An 11692-nucleotide genomic window follows, 5' to 3' on the forward strand; every position below is an offset into this window, starting at 1 on the left:
CTAGCAAGAGCACTTTTTAATTTCACTTTGATTTGCAGGTTTCTGATCTTCATTTCCTGAACACTGTGAGAATTTGCTTGCTATTTGCGACAAACTCTTTATTATCCTGCACTTCATATTTTCTATTAGAATAAGTTGTTTTCTCCAAGCAACACATTAGTATCTATTTGATACCTTTTTCAAAATACTTAATGAACACACTGGTGAACCAAAGTTTCTTCACTAATGATTAGATGGATGGCTGAAATGCAACATGGCTTCTATATCTCAGATGAGACTAAAAATTTATAGTAGTAATTATAATTAGTAGTCAGCCCTTCATACACTTTATCAGTGTAATATTCTCTCACCTTTATTGAGCTAGGTAAGTAAGATCTGTGATACATGCTAAAGTCGTAGGACTTCAACTGCATTGAAACACTGAAGTGAGCATCTCGCTTGTCCCCCTTCAATTTATAATTATATAAAAGTGCCTATGTACATATACATAATTATTCAGTCGTAAAGTGAATAAATCTATTTATTTATGGATGTTTGGATATATCTGACCTGTTGGATTTGGGAGTATTTCCCTGCCTCTCGGACCAGGTGCGAGCCTAGCAGCAACCCAGTTCCACAGTGGCACAAGCGTAAAGCGTGTGACCCCACTCCTGGCTCCTGCTTTCCCTGCCTGGGTGATGAGGGCATAGAGGTGGGAGTAGGGGCTGGCACCCTCTGATCCTGCCCTGAGGGTCTGACCCCAACCTGGTGACCCTCTGGGTGGAAAACAGGATCACGTCACAGAGTACTCAGGCTAAACATAGCTACTGGATCCACATTACAGACTGTATAATATTAACATTTCAATTTAAAAAAAAAAAACCAAAACAGTTATCAGTAGGGTCAATGTACATTAGAAAGACTACGTGTAGCTCAGATCAAGTAATATTTAACTTTTGCAGCAGAGTAACTAATGAAGAAAATTAATAGGTTGGATTTGCTTGACATAAGCCAGTGGCAAGATGGAGGGTTGAAAAGGTGACTCTGGGCTTGTGCTCACTCACAACAACTTCAGGTCTCATCAGGTTCTGCCCCTGTGAGACAGCCTGACAACATTATATTTTCCTGTATTTTGTGTAGCAGTTTCCATCATACATTTAAAGTAGCTCTCTAATTTACATAGAACATTGTGTCCCATGCCTAAGGCAATTTTGTCCTAAAAAAAAAGGGAGGGGAGCAACAAGGAAAAGTTAGTTCAGTAATTTAAATTTTCAGAAACACAAGTGGGAGGTTAAACTTTGCTTTAATTATACAGCACCACAGAAACCACTGGAGTCACACTGTGAGAACTGTTGTAAGATCCTCTTATCACCAAAATAGAGATTACACTGTAAATGGACTAGGGCTGAAATTAGTTTGTGATTTATTTTTTTTTTCCTTTGGGTGATAATATCAGGCAAAAAACCTGAGCATACTCCAGATAGGGACTGTGTTCGATGATGGCTCCCTCACTCTTGGGTGAACCATAGAGAAGTTAAACCTGGGTTAGTAAAAGAGATGAGTCCCTAGAAGCAGTGCTCCAAAAATTAGGCTTGCAGGAACAAGCATGACTTGCTCTGCTAATGAGTGGCAGAGCTGACTGCTGCAGCTCCAAGAGGAGGTCCTGGTTAGCACAGGGAGATATCACTACCCTGGATTAAAACCAGCTCACTCCCCTAATCAAATTTCATGCCCCAGTGGCCTTACTGAAATGGAGACAATAATGGAAGAGACCTTGGGGATACCAGCAAAGCACCTGCAATGTGCTGCAGTGCAGGTATTAGCCTTAAATTTTAAGCTTGTTAGCTTGGGTCCAGGGAATGGTGAAGCCGTAGCGGGACAGAGCTTTGCTCAGGCTCATTACTGCTTCTTACGTGACTGCAGGGTTGGAGAAAACTTGTGGATGGTTAACTGTTTCTCTGTGGGCAGGGCAGAAATTCCTCTGCTGGCTTCCCTAGAAGGACATCCATCAGAAACTGCTGTTTGGGCTGAGACAGCTTTTGGATGGGGCTTTTCCTTTGCTCTGCTTCCCCACTGTCTCTGAAGGCTGGCCATCTCTGTGTAAGGGCACAGGCATGGCCCGGTGCCTGCTGCTTTCTGGACCACAGTTGTCAGCCATCCAGTAACACTGCCCTGCTCTGTGAAGGTGGAAACATCATTTGTTGACTGTACCCACCACTGACCTCATCTGGTTGCTAATAAGATAGTTCAGTGTTTGGTTTGGACCTATTTTTTGCTGACAAAGTTGATAGGCCCTTCTCAGGTTGCATTTAGTGATCATTCCTAAGATTTTATCTTTGTAGAAGGGACCGCTAGGTTTTCCCAATGCCTCCTACTAGCTGTAGCATTTCAGTTACTACAGTGACTACAAGAAGGTAGGTTTGGCCAAAGCATCAGTGTGACAATGAAAGAAAGACAACATATATCACTTCTCCTATAACCTCTTCCACTGGTTAATTGTCATTACTGCTTAAAACAAACAAATAAACAAACAAACAAAAAAAACCCCAAAAAAACCCGCAAAACAAACAACAGCCTTATATCATAAATCTGTGCTCCAAATCTTGTCTAACAAACACCACCAGGACTGGCCCAAATGACTGTATTCCTCATCTCAGCAAGCTTAAGATGCTCCCTCAGCTCATGGCCACTTGGAGAAGATAACAGACCACAACTCTGGCATCCTAAAGGGATGAAATTGGACGAATTCTAACAGATCAAGGAATGTCCCTTCCTTTTTAACTGGAAGGGCTCTTACGTACTTTGCCTGACTGCATCGCCAGCTGTTTCACTCTGGCAGTGACATGAACTACATCAGATGAGGAGCCATTTCCCAACAAGTGTGTTCCTAAAGTTAACCTCATCAGAGCACATATCACTCTGTTTAACCTTTTCATGTTCAAAGCAAAAAAAGACAGGCTCTGGATCTCAGGCTATAACTTCACTGGTGAGAGGATCAGAGAGTTGCACAGACTAGCTTACCTTAGACCACCGGGGCAATCATCTTCCACCTCACGAGCATTCAGCCTCCAAGATGTAAAGAAATCTTTGCAATCCAATGCCTAAAGCAACACATCTTCAGGACCCTGCAGTGTGGGGAAGAACACCTGCTGTGGGGTCCTCAGACTCGACATTGCTTCAAGAAAGCCAACAAGGTCAGATACTCCAGGTGCTGGCAGAGCAGGACTCTCTTCTTGGCCTGTGGCTGGACTTGAGTCTGGGGCACTCCTAGTCACAAGCAGGAGTGGGATTTTGGGCAGGTGGAGATACTTCACAATGAACAGTGAGCCAGATAACAAGGTGTAGGTATGTCCTACAGCTGGACGGGGGTATTTTGGACCACAGTTTCAGATTTGGGTATATCAATTCTTTTAAAGACTTTCTACAAGTAACTATTAAGGTCTGAAGTTGTTTTCTGGCTTCTTTAGTGTCTATAATCATCAGCTGAAAGTATCTGAAAATGACTGTCCCAGAGTCATGCAGAGAGTACATTGTAAGGATCAGTGTATGTATTAAAAACAACACTTTGAATTACCAAAAATAGTGACAAACCTGTTCATGGAAGTAATAAAAATTCACACAAGAAATACACTTTTGTCTATTCCCCCAAAATACAAAAACCCTAGACAAAGCTGTGGTGAAAATTGAGAAAGAACAGCTAAATTCAATGTATGTTCTTGCCTATAAAGCAAAACCAAACCCATCTTATGTGTTGGGATATGCAAGAACCTGTCTGAACATTCAGGCTAGATACAAGGATTTGAAGAAATAGTACATGGACTGTTACAGCGGGTACACACAACTACAAAGATCCCTTAAGATCCCTTGAGACTTCAAGGAGTTTACTTGTAGGCAGTAAATGTGAAGTCTAAATCCTATGGGAAATTGTACAAAGGAGAAAGTTAGAAAAGCCAAATACATGATGGACATTAAATGGTTAACCATCATATTGATAAAAGCAAGAAAACACCCGTTAGTCCCACCTCGTCACTGTGCAATTGAATATCACGTTTTCAATACCCCAGCTGTAATCTGGCTTGATGCCCTCTCCTGCCTTTGTGTGGAAAAATTATCCTTTCTCCCATTATACCAGGCAGATTATTTTGATCTTCACCTTCTCCCATGGATGCTTCCTTCAAACAAGAAGGTGACAATCACTTAGTGAATGGTGACCATGCATCAGGATGGTCACCACATGCAGTCAGGATTGTCATCAATGCTTTGCACAAGTGAGTTGACTCCTATCTCGCCGAGACCCAGTTCAGGTCTGATCTTTTCCAGCCCCATCTCCACTTTTTGTCTAAATTTCGATAAATGCCATTCAAGATGGCTGGTCTTTGTTCCAGGATAACAAGCATTTTTCTTGCATGTTAATTGTTAATTCTGCCTGAATGTGTCAATCTTGGTGTGACTCCCTACCAGCTGTCCAGCAAGACAGAGCCCAGGTATTTCTATGACAGTCTTGTGACTCCATCATTCACATGACATTAACAAGCTAATGATGCACAGACACAGCAAGGAGAGCAAGTTGAGGGAAAGAATTGGAACAAGAGACTGAGGAGAACAGTAACAGAACAGAGAGAATTCTCAGTGGAAATCAATAGATTGACCCCACGGAGACCTGCTGTGGCTCTAAAGCTGTTTGTCACAAGGCCATAGGAGCGGTGAGCAGTGAGGTCTGGCAAGCAGAGGCAAGGCCCTTCGGCACCACCAGCTTTCCCTGTAGAGCAAGTCAGTAACAGACAAATCCTGATTAAGTGGTTCGTTTCCGTTTGGCTATTGCAGTCCCAGCACAGTTTGATTTAAGTATGTCTGTTGACTTTGGGCTCAATTAAGTACGTTATGGAGAGTGCTACAGAAGAAAGAAGTCAGAAGAGCAGAATTTGAGAGTGAGGGGGAGGAAAATGAACTGAATAGGAGGAAGATCTGAAGACAGAGGTAGTGAGTTCCTTAAAATAGCAGTGCTTGCCTTTGATGTAAAATACAAAATCTTGAGAACAAAATGAGATAAGAGACTAAACAGATGGTATGAGGAGGGATTCAAAAGTGAGATGATGCACCAGAGCTAGATATGAAGAAGTAAATGATGCAGAAGTGGACTTAGCATAAGAGACAGCAGATAATCATCACAGGTTTTTTCAGAAAAGCCCTTTGCAGTATTTGTAAGCTATACCATCAGCAAAAGAGAGCACTTGACTTGTTTTCCTCTCTACAAGAAGAGACTTGTTTTGAAGTTAAAGCAGATAAAATGTGTTTCTGTATGAAGAGTTTGTAGATGTTGGTATGTTAAAACATTACTTTAAAAATCTTTCACGCCCAACAGTTACATTCATTTGCTTATCTCTATAGCACTTCAAAAAAAAAGTCGTATCACAGCTCATTTTGATCAAAACAGGAATGCTTCTAAACCATTCTTATCTTTTCATTGATCACTATAATATAGAGGTTTCATTCTTCAGCTGGGAACTTGGCTTTTTTCCCCTCTAGGTTAAAGCTCTAAATCCAAACAGCTCCAGGTCCTACCAACTACATGCTCCAGGGAGTTATGAATTTTTTAGATTGGCCCTTGCTTGTGAGCCAGTTCCCACGAGGTGGTGAGTCACAGGTCCAGCATTTGGAGTCTGGAGTTGGAGATGAACTTCCTAGCTTGGATCCATCTCAAATTCTTTTTTTCTCCAGGAATGTTTGCTGCTCAGCAGAAAAGTGCCACATTGTCATGTACATTTCTTTTTCGCTTTGCCAGATTTACAACATTATCTGTGTTGTACCAGTTTCTTCCAGCTGTGACAGTCAATATTTTTTTACAAAATTCAACTGGTAATTATTTACTCCCCGAAAAAGAGAAGCACATGAGTCTGAGCAAGGAAAAGCAAAATGCTTAGAACAATATTGCAGGCTGTATGTAAGGGAAGAGATCTCCCCCGGTGTGTGCAGTAGCAGGAGGCAACACTGCTGTGCCAGCCTCCCACCCAGATTGCCTCCCACCTGCACTGCAATCACAGGGGCTGAAATTCAATCCTTTGTTTACTTCTGCCCCCTGAGGGATGAAACCCTGAGATAAGGCTGCTTCGCATAAATCATCTCAGAATTTCTCTCCGTCTCGGGTTTCCACCCAGGTGATATATATTATAATTTGTGAATGATCTCTACTGCCTGACCTGCAATTAAACAGTTGCTTGGTCCTCTTAAGTACCGCTCAGCTCCCTGTCCCATGAGCCGCTAATAAGATACCACTCTGCTTTGAGTGCTGCTCCCTGCAAAGGTACAGGGAAATGCAAAAAAACCTACAGTTCCTCAGGGACAGACCTGACCCTCAGGTCCTCACCCAGCAAAACAGCCCAGCGTTTTGATGGGATCCAGCCTGCATGCAGAATTGGAGGGTTCAAGTCCCCATGATCATGTCACTACTTGTTCCTCCACCTGCACAAACCGTTTTCATTCCCAGCATTTTATCCTGGTTTGTAAATAATAGTCACCTGAGAAGAAGTATGTTTGCCTCCTACCTGATGCAGGCCCTGGGAGTCCTTCATTTCTGTAATAGCTAATCTGTTCCTAAATGCAAAGGGGAGGCAGGGAATAAAAAGGAAAGAAGAGATTAGTAACAATTTCTCTCTTTACCCAGAGTGCTAAAGGTTAAGGCTGTGAGTTGTTTTTCTTCCAGCGGTTTGGAAATATTTTCTATAAACTGCAAATCAGGTTTAATTACAGCTCTTCCTGTGACTTTTTTCCCCCCTTTTTTTTCTTCCCCCCTGCAAGGTGGGGTGAGCAAACCTATATACAAAATGACATAGCTAGAGTACTCCAAACACAACCACCCCTCCCAGAGCCCTTCCCACGGGCTAGGCTTTCCAGGCTGGCTGTAGGGTGGGTAACCAGCAGGGAGTAATTGCCTTTGGATGGAAATCACAGTAATTGCTGCTGTTAAAAGACACTGTTGTTTCCTTCTGTAGTATTTCTGGGAGGACATGAAGAACTGGAAGGGGGAGGCTTATTAATGAGGCAAAAGCAATCAGTATTTTTGTAGGCTTGTTTGTTATACTGCCCATGTCTGTGTAATGTAAATGCAAATAAACCCATCTTTATTTTATTCATAGTTCTAATGGAAAGTCTGTGTCATGGTCTGAACCAGGTGGAAGACAAGCTCCCAAGGGGGAACACATGTGGCACAGACTCTCAGTGCATGTGAAGAGCCAGGAGACAGGGTGCAATCAGACAGCGGTGATCAAACCCCTCACTAAAAGCTACCATGGCCAAAGCAAGAGCCTGACTTTTACTGACATCAGCAGTAAGACTCTGTACAATGTGGTGGAGGAAGAAGATAGAGAGCCCATTCGCCTCAACCAGCCTGGCAGCCCCTCCATGGTGGTGCACAGGCGGGTGACGACGACCCCTCCACTGCAGGCCACAGCAGAGGACACTCACCTCTTCTTGCCTGAGCAGCCCCCCAAGACCCTGCCCCTGCAGCCGCGGTCTCTCATGGACCAGCTGCAAGGAGTGGTCAACAAGTTTTCCACCGGCATCCCCGATTTCAACGCTGTCCTCCCTGCTCCCGGCTTGGGGAACGGTGTGCGCCCCCCTTACCAGCCCCCCCCGCCAGAGCAACCGCCCCTGCCACCTCTCCAGGTGGCTGCCTTCAGCGAGGAGCCCGTGTCTCCCCCAGCCGAGGAAGTGGAGAGTGAGAAGCTGAAGCTCATTCAGGGATATGTCTACGAGAAGAACCCAGAGGAGGAGGAGGATGAGGAGCCAGCGACCAGCAAACTGACTCTGGAAGACTCTCCGGCGCTGACGCCCCCATCCCCTTTCCGGGATTCGGTGGCTTCGGGCAGCTCAGTGCCCAGCTCCCCTGTCTCAGAGTCGGTGCTCTGCACCCCCCCAGATGTGACCTATGCCTCTGTCATCCTGAGGGATTATAAACAAAGCTCGTCCACACTGTAGAGGCTGCAAGAGACAAGACGAGAAGGACTTTGGCAGCTGCCTTCTGGGATGTCCTGGGGAGACAAGTCTCCCAGGCCCGGAGGGAGAGAGAGCAGAGAACAAAGTCACATATGACAGGGCAAAAACTTCATCCTGCACTTCAGTAAATAAAAGGAAAGAAAAAGAAAAAAAAATCCATTCTGAGGGCTTAAAATTCTCTAGCTGTTAAAAATAAAAATACCGTACTTTGAGAAAATGATAGGAAACCATAACAAAGCACAAACCCAAGAGACAACTTCTATAGCAAAAAAATGAATAAACACACAGGACAAAAAAATAATAACCACACTTAGTCACACCCTCTCTTGGCAATGCTTGAAAAGGACTCTGGGAAGCGCGACCTGGAGAAGTCATTAACACATCTCATGACTGCTGTCTGTCTGCTACAGAAGCAACACACCCAGGAGTTGGAAGAGCGGAGTGTGGTGAGGAGGAATGAAGCTACTTGTATATGAGACATATTTTTTCCTGGTTTCTATAGGTGGTATAACTGCGTAATGTGTTTGGGGGAGAGGAGCTGAGATAATCTGAAAGCACATGTCTCTTACTGACTTTTGTCTGAACAATTTGTTCTTCATACTAGGCTGCTTTTTTGGGGGGATCTGAGCTTTTTTTAACACTGATTGTGAACAGAGCAAGAAATATGATCAAGTTAAGACTCAAGAGGTTTCTGAAGAAAGCCCTTGCTGTAGTACTTGTAATATGATAAGGACTGAGAAAAACTGCCCTTTTGTATAAGATTGCAAACCATGTGGCTAAACTGTTACACAACATTTCCTGTAGCAGAACAATATTTATTGACTAACTTTTCATAATACAACATATTTGCCATGTGATTACATCATTCCTTTGTGTTACTTTGGAATCAAATACATTGGAAAATAGCTGTATACTTAGAGCAACAACTATTACTCTGAAAGAAAGGCAGTTCCATACTGCAGGTTATAGAGTCAGTCTTGAACTAAGAGCGTGAGCGTACGTTTGTGTTTCTGTATGCGTGTGTATGGTACGTGTGAAGTGTAATGTCCAGTAACTACCGCCGGAAGATTGTCGTATATACTATGAATATTTTTATGTTTAAATCATGTTTTATATCACATTGTTACAAATATTCAATAGATCTTTGGAGGTTTGTATGCTGTGCTAACACATTTTTTTCATATACAAGCTGAGACAATTGTTACCCTTATAATAGGGTGCTTTATTTTGCAGATATTTTATGAAGTAGACATATGATATTAATAAACCAGTGCATTGAAAACTTGTTATTTTACATGTTCGCAGCAAGTGTGGTTAACAAAAAAAAAAGAAAATGCAAAAAGAAAAAAGTCTGGTTTAGAAGTCTTGCACATGCCAGTATAAAGGAGAGACAGGAAAGGTAATTAAACTACCTTTTTGCTTCAGATAATTTAAAATAAAATCATGTCCAGACAGGAAATTTCATCAGTGCTTAATGTGTGCATAAAATCCCAGGGTTTGTTACAAACAGTTCTTTTAATCTCTTTATGATGTTTCGTTGTGTGTTCTTTTCATGCGCTTTCACTTCTATTTAATATAAAATATTGTATCTTCTAGGCAGCTGTAGTTCTGTCATTCATTTCTCCTCCTTTATCCTTCAACAGTTTCCTAGAGATGGGCCTAATCCAAAGCTCCCTAATGGCTGGCATGTTCAAAGTCCAGGTCTAATTGCTGTGGCTTGAACTTAATTATACTTATTATCACCCTATTTATAAATGTGCGTATTATACATATACAGAACAGGATTTTAGCTGTTATGAACTTCTATTGTGCTGTTGAATTTAGTTGAGGATCTGTCCCACAGTTCTACACTTTATTTCCAAAGGTATTTTTAAGAGATCTCTTCATGTTAATACAGTTGCAAAACCTGATTTTAACCATGTTTGTTGTGAACATTCTATTAGGGTTTTTCTGATTTCAGCATATTTCTACTATTTTTCTTTCTTTTCACTTGAATTTTAAGAAGTCCTTCTGCCAGTCACCAATTCTTCTCTGAAGATCCAAATCTCATTGTTTTACTCTAATTATACAGTAGTGGTATTGGAAAGTTTGGCTGGTGCTCAAAACCTGATAGAGCCTTTTTTCCTCATCCTCTTTTCACAGCGTTTTCTCCTTTCAATATGACTAGTGGCCAATTGCTATCATTGTCCCGATGTGAAAAGCATGAAATGACTTTGCCCAAAGACATGGTTATATCTTTGTCAGCAGATTGATGTCTAAAACAAACTAAAGACACCTGAGGGTCAGTTGGTTGATTTTTGTCTGCTTGGGGCTTTTAGGGGGATATTTTTTGTTGTTGTTTCTTTTTTTTAATGTTGATTACTCATTAAAGCAATGAGAAAAATGCCATATTTTCTTTACTGACCACCGCACTGGCAATGAATTATGTCTTCTTATAATCTTAGTATAAGATTTGTTGTGCTGTTTCCAAAAACATATGTTGTCAGTAACACAGAGCTAGTACTGGGAAGCTGGACTTTGAAGGAATGAGATAGATAAGAAAAAGAAGCATAACAGATTTGTATAGATGGGGAGATGGCAATGTGGCAAGGTACTGTATTGTTTTCATATCTGTCTGTTTTGAACATATTAAGCACTGATTTTATTACTGCAATGTAATTATATCATGAGTAGAAGTTTTCTTGAAATTCAGTATATTAGCTTTTAGTTTGTAATTGTTAAAACTGGAAACATACACATACGTAAATATATCTAAAGAGCAAGATCTCACCTTGTGTATGTAGTTGTATGAGCTATGAAGCTTCCTGTAAAAGTTCTTTCCTTTGGTCTGTCAAATGCTTGATGAAAACTGCCTTTTTGTCAAAATGATCTTGAAAATGCTGTAAAATAAATATTTTCTATTTATTATTTAAAAATAGAATGCCAAGATTTTTAATTTTTACTTCCTAAGTAAAAAATAGCCATGTCTAGTAATTAATTGTTCCAGAGCTTTTCAGCGTCCTGTGAGAGAGATGGTAGGATGCTCAAATGGAGGTAGGTATTGATTAGATTGTGGCATGTGGGTGAGATAGTGGAGGGTCTGAAGATTTTTGTTTAGAAAACAAAGAACAGCTTTTTGGCTTCCTAATAAAAATCAGGAGCATCATAAGTATGCATTTGGGCTGACATCTTCTAGAGGAGAATTCAATAGGAAATGACAGGAAATTTTTGTCCCCAAAGACATGGGGAAACACCAGCCCTTCACTGGAAGTATTCCATGTGTTTGTGAAGGATCAAGGAAGCTCAAATATGTTTTCTTGACAGCTATAAGCAATAGGCATTGATCCATTCCAGACATCTTGTGCCTTCTTCCTTTACTGCCTCTGTGGAGGGCAAAGTACTGGGGCTCTTGACACCTGCTCTGGAATTCACACACACTGTGGCTTTTTGGAACTGCTGCATGCCTTAGCTTGGGGCTCAGTGAGATGGGAGTATAAATGCTTTTTCTGGAGCACTGCTGAGATTTTCAGACCCAAAAGGCACTAAACATAGAAAATCTAGCTCTTTTTCTCTTTACACTTGTGAATAGGCTTGTTTCTAGTGGCTCCTTGGTTTGGATCTGACCTTGCAAGAGCCCACATCTGAGGAGTCAGTCCACCTACAACTACAGCACTGCTGGGGTACAGAGAATGACACTTCATTCAGTGGTAAGTGCCAAAAGTTTAGTGTCTTTACTTGTAGA

The 11692-nt window shown here is 41.7% G+C and overlaps 1 protein-coding gene across 3 annotated transcripts in view; it reads left to right on the forward strand.

Moving 5' to 3' along the window:
• The window catches only part of GRM1 (glutamate metabotropic receptor 1), a 198411-nt gene extending 187520 nt beyond the window's left edge, over positions 1–10891 (forward strand). Inside the window, exon 9 of one of the 3 annotated variants that reach the window (XM_074818696.1) lies at positions 7113–10891. In XM_074818696.1, coding sequence (XP_074674797.1) covers positions 7113–7953 — 841 coding nt within the window. In that variant the 3' untranslated portion in view covers positions 7954–10891. The remainder of the gene's footprint in view (positions 1–7112) is intronic. The other 2 variants (XM_074818697.1, XM_074818698.1) reach the window with 2 other exon arrangements.
• Positions 10892–11692: the final 801 nt, after the last annotated feature.

Source organism: Strix aluco, chromosome 3 (assembly GCF_031877795.1).
Source record: "Strix aluco isolate bStrAlu1 chromosome 3, bStrAlu1.hap1, whole genome shotgun sequence".
Taxonomy (NCBI): Eukaryota; Metazoa; Chordata; class Aves; order Strigiformes; family Strigidae; genus Strix; species Strix aluco.